Genomic DNA, 12,955 nt, shown 5'->3' with positions numbered 1-12,955 from the left:
AAATCCCTCTTGGTTTTAAACTCCCATTTACACCCTACTACCTTGATATCAGCTAGTGCTTGAACTAAACTCCAAACATTATTTGTTTGCATGGACTTCAGTTCATCATTCATTGCTTCCTTCCATAATTTAGATTGCAAACTACTCATAGCTTCTTGATAAGTGACATGATCATCCGATATGCCTTCATTCAGTTCCACTTCTTCAAGGTACACAAAATAATCATCTGGTATTGCTGACCTCCTAACTCTTTGTGGCATCACTTTTCTTTCACTCATAGATGCTTGTAATGGTTGACTATTGATGCATATGATGGAGTAAAGGTTCCACCAACACTTGTATTTGGTGTGTTGACATTTGTAGCAAGTGCACTACTTTGTAAATTAAAATCTTCAATCTGAAACTCCACCACATATTGCTGTAAATCAAAGTTCTCCCCATGACTTTTACCTTCATGTACATAACCTTGCTCTTCAAATTCCAAAATCCATGCCCCTTGAAAATTACTCGATGCTTCTTTGTTTTCAATAAACTTGGCAGCATTGGACTCAAATATTTTGTTTGAGAGATTTGATGCATAAAATCTATAACTCTTTGATTTATCAGGAAATCCCACAAAATGACATGAAACTATTCTCGAATCCAATTTCTTTTCAGTAGGATTAAACATCCTAGCTTCTGCACTAAAACCCTAAACATGCATGTGATTTAAATTTGGCTTTCTCCCTGTCCATAATTTAAAAGGAGTTTTGCAAATTGATTTGCTAGGAACTTGGTTCAGTATGTAGTTCAACATTTTCACGGGTTCACCCAATAAAAACTGTGGAAGTGTTGAACAACTCATCATGCTTCTAACCATTTTAATCAGAGTTTTATTTCTCCTGTTAGCCACGCCATTTTGTTGTGGCGTGCCTGGGGTGATGTATTGTGCTTGAATATCACACTCTTCCAAGTATAGGGCCAAAGGCCCCTTAGATTGACCTGCCTTAGTGTACCTACCATAGTATTCACCTCCCTTATCGGACCTTAGAATTTTAATGGACAATTCCAACTGTTTCTCTACTTCAATTTTAAATATTTTGAAACAATTTAACACTAAAGATTTTTCTAAAATCAAATAAATGTATGAAAACCTTGAATAATCATCAATAAAGGTCACAAAGTAAATATTTACACATATTGTTTTAGTTGGGAAAGGTCCACAAACATTTGAGTGGATAATCTCCAATAGTTTTTGACTTCTAACTAAAGTATTTTTCTTAGTTTTAGTCATCTTCCCCTTAAAACACTCAATGTAGCTTTTGAAATTTGAGAAATCCAAAGCAGGCAAAATTTTATTCTTAACCATGTGATCCAAACTTGCTTTAGATATGTGCCCTAATCTTCTTTGCCAAATCATGGAAGATTTTTCATTCAAAACAAGTCTTTTAGTCGATGTAGATGATTCAATATTGATAGGAGCATATTTATGCAACTTTGTTAGCTTGTTTCTTTGCATTTACTTAGTTAGTTTCTATTTATTATAGTGATTTAAGCTATTTTAGTGTGTTTGTAGGTCCAATTGGCAAAGGTGACAAGAAATGGCAATTTGGAGCATTTTGGAGTAGTTTTGGATTTTGAATGGATAGCATACGCTTGGAACAAGTTGGATGGACATTTTTGAAGTTTAAAAGAGGCTAGGAATGTGCTACAAATTTGGAGAAATTAAATCAAGACTTGGAAGATAAGGAATCAGCTAAAAAGAAGGAAACCTAAACAAACCTTATCTTATCCAACATTATCCAAACTTATCTTATCCAGTCCTGTTTTATCTCAACCTTATCTTATCTTATCATATCCTAATCATACCTTACCTTATCTCCAGCTGTAAGGGGGATTCCTTATCACATTCAACCACTTCTAATCTGATTTAAAGAGTCCTAAAACACTACAAACAACTCAATCCTTTTCCACCACAAAGTAGGTCGTGCCCTAGCCCTATAAATACAAGTTATTGCCACAGTTTTCAGGGAGAGAGCTTTAGAGAGAAATTCAGAATACAAAAATATAAAGAGTGTTGCAACTTTGCAAGGAAGGAAGAATAAGAGCTTTGTGTTGTGACCTGCCATCCAAGGCCATTGGAGTGTTGGAGCGTTCCTGGGTTCTTTTTATCCTTAGTTTTAGTTTAATGCTTAAATTAGATTGGTTTCGTTTAATTGCAAACATGTGGAACTAATTTTGTTTTAGCTAGAGGTGAATTCGAAGCTATGATCATATGTTTTATATAAATTGATTATATCCAGTTATTGTTTCATAAATCGTGAATGCAATTTACTTATCTGTTTTATTGAGAACTTGTTCTTATGTGTTGATTAAGGATGCGTACTTAGTTTGCATGCAAGGATTTGATGCTAGAATATAAGGGAATTTCACGTAATCATTATTGTAGACATTGAAATTTCGGTAAATAAATGTTGACCGATAAATCAAAGTGTCAACGCTCATGTATCACATAAATTTTACACGTAGCGTGTGACTCAACGAAAATTGAAATGAGTTGGAAAAGTCATCAAATAGGACACGTGTCAACACCTGGCAGAAACGACTTATTTCATCTGGGATATTATATTCAAAATTAGGCCTTGGAAAATTCTATAAATACAAGCCCATTTCATTCATTTGGGGAGGAGGGACCAAAATCATTAGGCAAAATTCTTGAAGCTCTGAAGCTCTGAAACTCCGAAGCTCTCAAGCATCCAGGTTCCCGAAGAATCAAGAAAGCGTTCTTCGTTTTTCGTTCATCGTTCTTTCAAGATCAAGCCCCAACGGCCCTTTGGATCAACAAACAATCACCAATTCAAGATCAAGCCCCAACGGCCCTTGAAGAAAGTGTTCTTCGTTCTTCGTTCATCGTTCTTCCAAGATCAAGCCCCAATGGCCATTTGGATCAACAATCATCCACCAATTCAAGATCAAGCCCCGACGGCCCTTGAAGAAAGTGTTATTCGTTCCTCGTTCACAGTTCATCCAAGATCAAGCCTCGACGGCCCTTGGATCAACAAAATATCCATAAATCAATACCTTACGGAGATCGAATAAGAGAATCAAAATAGAGAGAGATTGTAACCCAAAATTTTCAAATACAAATATTTGTTTGTGCACGTTGTTTTTGTTTCTTTTGTTTCAGGAATTTTCCGTGTTCACAAATTGGCACGCCCGGTGGGATAATCTCTGTCTCTCATCTCTTTCTCCGTTCAAGAAATTCAAGCACACTTCCAAAATTAATGGCATCAAGGAAGACTCAAACTGTTCCCGCAACCGGCGCAAAGAACAAGAGCGTCATCGTCGCAAGTGGTGTCACTTTGGGCATCACGACTCGAAGCATGGCAAAAGCTAGTTCTGCCGCCTCTTTCACCTCTGCATCAACTCTGCCAAGGGAACAAGAGCACCCAAGGCACGAGCCTTTGATCACCTTAGCCTCACTAAGGGCACCAAGGGGGGAAAGCCCAAGGAAATACTCCGAATCCATGCTCTCCGATGCCGATTCAAGCGACAGTTCAGCCATGCAAGTCATGACCATTGGAGCAACTTCAATCGATGAGCAGCTGGCTCAAATGAATGAAGCAATCGCAAGGCTAACCCGAACTGTGGAAGAAAAAGACTTGCAAATTGCAGCACTAGTCAACCGACTGGAGGCGCATGACGGCGATAAACCTGACCCAGAGGATGATCCACTAAAGGGAGGAGCTGGCGGAAAAGATGAGCCTCCGGTGGAGAGAATCGATGGGAAGTCGGAGCCAGACCAAGCAGCGGCACTCATGGGATCTCTTTCTATCCAGCAGCTACATGAGATGATCACTAACACCATCAAGGCATAATACGAGGGAAGCTCAAATACCTCCGGGTTGTACTCGAAGGCGTATTCAAAGAAGATTGATGCCTTAAGGATGCCGAGGGGTTATCAACCGCCAAAGTTCATGCAATTCGATGGAAAGGGAAACCCGAAACAGCACGTTGCCCACTTTGTTGAAACTTGCAACAACGCAGGGACCGAAGGGGATTACCTCGCCAAGCAGTTTGTGCGCTCGCTGAAAGGAAACGCCTTTGAGTGGTACACAGACCTAGAGCCTGAGTCCATCAACAGCTGGGAGCAATTAGAGCGGGAATTCCTCAACCGCTTCTACAGCACCCATCGCACTGTGAGCATGCTAGAGCTAACCAGCACAAAGCAGTGGAAAGATAAGCCAGTCATTGACTACATCATTAGATGGAGCACTCTAAGCCTCGACTGTAAAGACAGGCTCTCAGAAACCTCTTCAATCGAGATGTGCATCCAAGGCATGCAATGGGGTTTGCAATACATCTTTCAAGGCATTAAACCACGGACCTTCGAGGAATTGGCCACTCGTGCCCATGACATGGAGTTGAGCATCGCCCATCATGGGAAGAAAGAATCGATCGCCGACTACAAGGACAACAAAGTTCTTGGGACAAAGGTGGAAAAGGCTGCATGGAAACCCACCAAGGAAGCAATGACAGTCAACACAGCTCCCGTTAAAATCCCTACACGAGGCAAGGCGATTCAAACCGAAGCTTTTCGTGATCAAGAGATGCGTAGACGCACTTTGAAGGAGCTTGAAGAGAAGACTTATCCATTCCCCGACTCTGATGTGGTTGCCATGCTGGGTGACCTGTTGGACAAGAAGGTGATCAGTTTGCCTGAGTGCAGACGGCCGGAAGAGATGAATCGTACCGACAGTCCAAGATACTGTAATTCCACCGTTTCATCAGTCATCCAACTGAAAAGTGCTTCGTACTGAAAGATCTCATCCTGAAGCTAGCACAACAAGGGAAAATCGAGCTTGACCTCGAAGACACGGTTGCGGCACACACTACTACTATTGTGTTTGGATCACTTGATCATGTGCCTCTCCGAAGCATGCATGACCATTCCCGTCAATGTTCAAGTCACAAGACACCTCATACACAACCATCACCGGGGGCAAGCAACCAAGATGCAGCTACTGGTGATAAGAAATGGTGGACATCGGCGACCCACAAAGAAACGAGGAAGCCAAAACCACAAGCCACAAGGCCAAAAGAGGAGCCTAAACCCGCCCCTCGAACTTCAGTCTTCGAAAGGCTGAATTATTCAAAACCTAGAATTTCGGCACTTGATCGCATCAGTGGTTGAGACCAAACTTCCGTCTTCAAAAGGCTTAAAACGCCAAAGCCGCAAAGATCTGTATTTGAAAGGTTATCAAAAACCAAGAAGCAAAGCAGGACAGCTAGATCTCCTCCGCAACGGTCGGCTTTGGATAGACTTGAAGAAACTAAGAAGCCTTCTAGAAACAGGAAGACAACGCCAAAGGGAGAGAAGTTCGACAGTCTAGCAGGAAAAGACGATATTCAAAGCTTGATTCCTTCAAAGATGAAGCGCCAAGCAACTTTGGAAGTCGACACAAAAGCACCACTGAAGGTAAGAAGGCGCACCATCACCTACACTGGCTAATCTTCACGTCAACAAACCCAAGAGGACCTCACTGAAGAGGAGGCCCAAGAAGACGAAGAAGACGAAATCCTGGAAGAAGACGTCACTTCCGGCTCTGTCAACTCAAAATCTTCACCTCAATCGTTGGGGGCATGCTCCAAAAACATGCCAGTCAAGCCGAGTGAAGTTGAAGGATGGACTTATGTCACTCCGAAGAAATTGCACAAGAAGCATATGTCTTCTCCACAAGCTCACCAATGGGAAAGGGGGCAAAACAGCTCATGTTCACCTCCAGAACAATGTGAAAGTGTTGGAGATAATGAAACTTTGACACAAAGATCATCCATCCCCATCACGATGCGTGACATCTTCCCAGAAGACTTCTTCAACTACTCAGTCAAGGCTCCTTGTTATGAAGATTGCAAGGAACGACTCTCTCAGATCGCTTGACGAACCAAAGCTCCTGGTCTGCACGAGCATAAAAGGCAACACAAAAGCTCCTTGTCTGTAAGAGCCTAAACTGCAAGACACAGAGCTCCTCGCCTGCATGAGCCTAAACTGCATGGCACAACGCTCCTGGTCTACACGAGCATAAAAGGCGACAACCAAATCTCCTTATTTGTAAGAGCCTAAACTGCATGGCACAACGCTCCTGGTCCACACGAGCATAAAAGGCGACAACCAAAGCTCCTTGTTTGTAAGAGCCTAAACTGCAAGACACAAAGCTCCTTGCCTGCACGAGCCTAAACTGCATGGCACAACGCTCCTTGTCCGCACAAGCATAAAAGGCGACACCAACGCTCCTGGTCTGCACGAGCATAAAAGGCAACACCAACGCTCCTGATCCGCACGAGCATAAAAGGCGACACCAATGCTCCTTGTTCGCACGAGCCTAAAACTGCACGAACCAAAGCTCCTTGTCCGCACGAGCCTAAACTGTAGGACACAAGGCTCTTTGCCTGCACGAGCTGAAACTGCAACACGGCACCAAACACTCATGGTTTGCACGAGTTTAAAAGGCGACACAACATACTCCTTGCCTACATGAGTTGAAACTGCAAACGGCACCAAAAGAAAATGTATTTGAACTACGTTACGACTTGATCTCTTCTTTGGAGGGGTACGTAGGTAGCTCGAGCATTCAATTTCGAGTTCAGTCATATCAAAATAAAAATAAATGTTTTATTAAAGAAAGCCAATTTTATTACAAAAAAAAAATAAATAAATACATATGTTATTATGTATTTACAAAAAAAAAAAAGAAAAAAAAAATATATGTATGAGTGTCTCGGCCCAGCAGCAGCAAAAGGCTCAAGCCACAAGCCACAAGCCCAATATGCGGTCAAGTCCAATGCCTGCTCAGACTTCAGCTACAAATCAAGCTTCCTTCATTTCACAGGCCCAACCTGATCACCAAGCAGTAGCAAGCCCATCCTCACTTATGTCTCGGCCCAGCAGCAGAAAGTTCAAGTCACAAGCCCAAGTCACTCATGCCTTTCACTTCTCTTGCAACCCCTTTAGCCAAAATACTACAAGCGGCTCCCAGAGCCCAATCTCTCTGTAAGTCAAAGCCCAGGCCTCTCTCCAATTTACTGGCCCAGAAGCCCAGAGACCGGCTGATGCCATAGGCCACGCAAGAGGCCTATTCTGCTTCTTCTTCGTCGATGGGATCGTGTTGATGACCCTCAACGCGTCGAATTCGTCAAGGTTCTCAAAACTCTCCCAATTCATAACTCCATCAATCCTCCCTCCCAAATCTCTTTGTATTCTCAAAGCAAAAACCAGCTCCGATGGCTATAGATCTAGTTGGCTTCTCCAAGATGGACGATCGGACTGCCGTGCAAGAAGCTGCCTCCGCCGGCCTGCAAAGCATGCAACACCTCATCCGCACCCTGTCCAATCAAACCCCGTCCCACACTCCACTCGATTGCCAGGAAATCAGCGACTTCACCGTCACCAAGTTCAAGCACCTAATCTCCGTCTTGAACCGGACCGGTCACGCCCGGTTCCGTTGCGGATCGGCCAAATCAGCTTCAGATTCGGTCCATCCGAAACCTCAGACGACTGTGACTGCTTTTCAAACCCCAAAATCGGACAAGGACTACTCCACTACTGTGTCCCCTCCGGTCTCCACTACGTCGTCGTTTTTTTTCCACAAACACAATCGGAGACAGCAGCGTTTCCAACGGTAAAACCTTCTCATCGATTTCTGTGCCTACGCCTCCGGCTTTCTCCGCTGTTAATCGCCCTCTGCACCAGGTAGATGTAGCTCTCTCTGTCCTCTCTCAAGCATTTATTCAAACACCTGCTGGGCGTTCTAGATTGGTACTATTCCTGCTGCTGCTTCTTCTATGATTCCAATAGATTGTGGTTATAGTATTGATGGTGATGTGATTGAGTGAGAGAGAGAGAGAGGGAGAGCAGAATCTGAGTTGAAGAGCTCTCGCCATTCCTAAGACGATGTCGTATGGGAAGTGAAGACGATCTTCACAATAGAGAGAGAGGTTGGATCCCAAATCCAATCCGAAAAGGAACTCATTTTTCGAAAAAGGGAAGAGAGAGAGAGAAAGAGCTATGGCAGTGGTTGAGAATGCAGGGGTGGAGCTTGGGAAGAGCGTGGGGTCGAACTCGGCGAATCGGAACCCGGAGACTTCGACGACGCCCCAGAACGGTGGTGCTGTTACCGCACCCAACGATTAGGATCTGTCCGTGATGGTCACCCCTCCCCCAACGGCAACATCAACGGCAACGGCCAGATGGCGGGGCTCAGCGGGGGAGCTTTGAACACGTGGCGAATCATCATCATCAGCGGTAGAGATCTAACGGTGGAGATTTTCAGATGAGTAATGAGGATCATCATCACGACGTAGACCGGGACATGAGGGAGCTCTTCTCGAAGCTCAACCCCATGGCGGAGGAGTTCGTGCCGCCGTCACTGGCTAACGGACATGGACTCAATGCTGGGTTTGTTAACATGGCACTGATGATGCAGAACAGGAATAGAAATGGACAAGCTAATGGCTTTCCTGGTCGACAGAAAAATCAGAGAATGAGCAATAGGTTTTACAGCGGTGGCGGCCAGTACAAGTTCTACTCCGTCAAGCCCACTTCTGCAAAGACTTAGAGATCACCGCTATGAACAAGCTCAAGAAAATGACGCTGAGAGTGATCACGGAGCGGCTGTCAGAGGAATGGCGTGCATGATGTCGGTATGGGCTCAGTAGGAATTGACAAGGTGAAGTCTGTTGGCTGTGCTATGTGCCTGTGCTCAGTAGCGGTGCTCTGTGGCTGTGCTCGATCAGTGGCAGTGCTCGGTGGCAGTGCAACGGATGCGCAATGGCTGTGCTCAGTGGCAGTACAACGGGTGTGCAGCGGCTGTGTTCGGTGGTTGGGCTCAGTGGCTATGCTCTGGGTTCTAGCTGGATCCGACGTCAAGATCACCTCCACCTCCTCCGTCTCTTGCCTTGCAACTGCCAACAACTTCAAAGATCGCTGTCAAACGACTAGCTAGCCGAGAAGCTCTTCCTCAAACTCGAGCTCCGCTCCCTGCAAATTCCTCTACCCACCACCCAAATTTATACAGAAAAAATATATTAAAAAAAAAAAAAAAAGGGATGGTGGAGCAAAGTGGTGCTGGCACTATGTGAAAAAAAAAGGGGTGCATCAGGCACCATGTGCAAAGAAAAAAAAAATATATATATATAATAATTGTAAAGGTTTTGGGTGCTCCACTTACCGTGTTTTGATTGTTTTAAAGCCAAGCTGGAAAGAAGGAGAAATAATATAAAAAAAAATTGGTGGAGTCTTGGTGCCTCTGGCACCATGTGAAAAAAAAAAAAAAAAAGAATGGTGGATCAGTCCACGTGAAAAATTAATATGTATGTATGTATGTGTGCATAATATATGTATGTTTTCAGCAAAAAAAAAAAAAAAAAAACAAATGCATCGAGAGAAATAAAGTCCGTTTTTTATTCTGGAAATTTTACATAAATTTGCATTATACATACTTAAAAAAAAAAAGAAAAAAAAAAGACAAATCAAATTTATAGGAGGGGATTTTCAAGGTTGATCAGATGGCGCCTCAGTACTTGGAGGAGCCCCAGATCGAAGAGGCACCAGAGGGTGATTATTCAGAGCCTCAGTACTAGGCAGAACCCCAGGAGGAGGAGGCACCGAAGGTTGATCATTTGAGGCTTCATTACGCTGTACAACCCCAGAAGACGAAGGCAAATGCTGCTGGAACAAACCCACAAACCTCTGATGATCAAGTAAAATCTGACCATCAGATTCCTGCATCTGGTCAATCTTCCTCTTCATGTTTGTGGCATAGTTATGTGCAAGCCTGTGCAACTGTTTATTCTCATGCTTGAGCCCTCTAATCTCCTGTTTGAGACTCATCACTTCAGCCGCCATTGATTCAACTTGACGGGTCCGAGCAAATAGGCGTTGGGCCATATTGGACACAGAACCCGCACACTGCACACTAAGAGCCAGAGACTCCTTAACAGCCAACTCATCAGATCGCCTGGAAAGTAGTCTGTTATCTTTGGGAGTGACAAGGTTCCGAGCCACCACCGCAGCGGTCATATCATTCTTCATCACCGAATCCTTAACGGTAAGAGGACCAGTAGGGGATATGAAGGATGGGCGCCATATGTTATCTGGAGAAGACGGGACTACCTCTTCACCAAGGTTCAAATCAAAACGACGGTCGGAGGGTCCAGACATTTTCAAAGGTGTTGAAGAAAAAAGAGGTCGGACAAATCAAGACCTTAGAAGTGCAAGAAAGGAGTTTCTACAAGCGAAAATTCAAGTATGCTTTGAAACGAACTGCGTGCCTCTATAAAAAAAATCAGCACTCGACGGGATTTCAGAGATCGAAGAGGTGAGCTCAGAGTTCGAAAATGCCGATTCAAAAATCGAAGAGGCAAGCTCAGAAATCGGAGAAGCATCTTGCTTTTCCAGACGCGTTAGCACCCGTCACACGCAAACTCAGCTTTGCGGAAATCACGGGCAATTTGTTAAAGCGCCAATCCCAGATATCGAAGAGGCGCCAGTCTTTTTCAGCCTCGTCAGCACCCGTCACGCGCAAACTCAGCTTTGCGGAAATCACGGGCAATTTGTCGAAGTGCCGATCCCAGATATCGAAGAGGCGCCAGTCTTTTTCAGCCTCGTCAACACCTATCACATACACACTCAGCTTGACGAAAATTACGAAAAATTTGTCGAAGATTTCTGATAAAGAAGAAAGCACGTGAAGCCATACTGATCAATCACGCATTGGTTGCCGATACGAGTAAAAGAATAGTACCTCTACAGGTACTAAAGAAATTCCTATAACTGTCCACCTTCACCCTTCATAGCAAGGCAGACATACAGAACCTTTCTTCATCTCTGAGAATGCCTTCCCAACGAAGCCTCTCGAGTCACTCAGTGTTTCTTAGTCCTTGGGGTACCTCTGCAAACAAATGACACCAAAGCAAAAGTATCTCATATCATCAGGGTAGAAAGCAAGAGTATCTCATATCATGCGTTCTCCCTGTCCTTTCCTTTGTCCTTGTTCTTACTTACAAAGACAAGGATAAAGAAAACAATATGCCGGAACCTCCACTCAAACTCGGATGCCACATTTGCCTGGAGAACAGATAAGGCAAGTGAAAATGATACCTTGCAGCATGTGGAGACAACGTGCAGAATAAACAAGCAGAGAAGAATGCAGTCTTCACAGTCAGCTCAGCAGAAGGAGTCCGAGCTGAGGAACTCAAGAAGCTGCCACATCTGCCTGAAGAAACAAGCAGAGAAGAATGCAGGCTGCACAGTCAGCTCAGCAGAAGGAGTCTGAGCTGAAGAACTCGAGAAGATGCTACATTCTGCCAGAAGAATAGATAAGACAAGGGAAAATGATACATTGAAGCATGTGGAGACAAGCACAACGAAGCACGTGCCGATTCATCCGATACTTTTTCAAAATTAAAAGTATCTCATATCATCAGGTTTGCAATCACTCTGGACGGTGAACTCGTTTTGACCCTCAAATTCTTGGGTCGACTTACTAGGCGTTGTGGGCTGCATATGCCGATTCACCGCCCTTGAATCAAATCCTTAAAGATTAAGTCACCAACTGGAAGAAGAGCCCATCAATCTTGAAGATCATACCGTTGACCAAATTGCTCAGGTGTGAATTAGAAAGATTGAACAAAGCAACAAGTCGTCACCTCCACCTCGTGCCTGTTTGCCATGTGTTCGAGTCAACCTTCAAGAATCAAGCCTTAACGGCCCTTGAAGAAGCTTTCAGCCAAATTCAAGATCAACCCTCGACGGCCCTTGAGGAAATCACAAGTTCGATTCAAGATCAAGTGTCTACCACCCTTGAATCAAATCCAGTTCAAGAATAAGCTGTGGAAAGTCAATAATTGGAGGAAACCAGAAAATCCTCCAACCCAGTTCAAGAATAAGCTGTGGAAAGTCCTCCAATCCAGTTCAAGATCAAAGCTGTGGAAAGTCAACAAGTGCAACAAAATACGTGCCAATTCATCCACTACCAAAGCCAAGGATCACCTACCACATGAAACTCCTTGTGGTCCAATTTCAACCTTCAAGATCAAGCCTTGACGGCCCTTGAAGAAATCTCAAGACCAATTCAAGATCAAGCCTCAACGGCATTTGAAGAAATCTCCAGCCCAATTCAAGATCAAGCCTCGATGGCCCTTGGATCGACATCTACAGTAAGGGACTTCAAAACGCATCTCCTACACGTGACAAGCACATGTATACGACGTGCCTTGAAGTGGGGGCATTTGTAGACATTGAAATTTCGGTAAATAAATGTTGACCGATAAATCAAAGTGTCAACGCTCATGTATTACATAAATTTTACACGTAGCGTGTGACTCAACGAAAATTGAAATGAGTTGGAAAAGTCATCAAATAGGACACGTGTCAACACCTGGCAGAAACGACTTATTTCATCTGGGATATTATATTCAAAATTAGGCCTTGGAAAATTCTATAAATACAAGCCCATTTCATTCATTTGGGGAGGAGGGACCAAAATCATTAGGCAAAATTCTTGAAGCTCTGAAGCTCTGAAACTCCGAAGCTCTCAAGCATCCAGGTTCCCGAAGAATCAAGAAAGTGTTCTTCGTTCTTCGTTCATCGTTCTTCCAAGATCAAGCCCCAACGGCCCTTTGGATCAACAAACAATCACCAATTCAAGATCAAGCCCCGACGGCCCTTGAAGAAAGTGTTCTTCGTTCTTCGTTCATTGTTCTTCCAAGATCAAGCCCCAACGGCCCTTTGGATCAACAATCATCCACCAATTCAAGATCAAGCCCCGACGGCCCTTGAAGAAAGTGTTCTTCGTTCCTCGTTCACAGTTCATCCAAGATCAAGCCTCGACGACCCTTGGATCAACAAAATATCCATAAATCAATACCTTACGGAGATCGAATCAGAGGATCAAAATAGAGAGAGATTGTAACCCAA

The 12,955-nt window shown here is 44.0% G+C and overlaps 1 protein-coding gene across 1 annotated transcript; it reads left to right on the top strand.

Moving 5' to 3' along the window:
* The first annotated feature begins 7,260 nt into the window (after positions 1–7,260).
* LOC103439132 (probable WRKY transcription factor 11) lies at positions 7,261–8,594 on the top strand. Its single transcript, XM_008377682.3, has 2 exons — positions 7,261–7,596; positions 8,310–8,594. Exons 1-2 carry the CDS (start codon positions 7,261–7,263, stop codon positions 8,592–8,594), a joined length of 621 nt encoding a protein of 206 aa, XP_008375904.2.
* Positions 8,595–12,955: the final 4,361 nt, after the last annotated feature.

This window comes from Malus domestica, chromosome 07 (genome assembly GCF_042453785.1).
Source record: "Malus domestica chromosome 07, GDT2T_hap1".
Lineage (NCBI taxonomy): Eukaryota > Viridiplantae > Streptophyta > Magnoliopsida > Rosales > Rosaceae > Malus > Malus domestica.
This window is presented reverse-complemented; position numbering and strand designations above follow the sequence as displayed.

Bases quoted from the DNA above. Each gene is read 5' to 3' on its own strand.
- LOC103439132 (XM_008377682.3), top strand. From the start codon at position 7,261: ATGGCTATAGATCTAGTTGGCTTCTCCAAGATGGACGATCGGACTGCC. The intron at 7,597-8,309 runs GTCTCCACTACG...GGAGATTTTCAG, and splicing joins CCACTACTGTGTCCCCTCCG to ATGAGTAATGAGGATCATCA.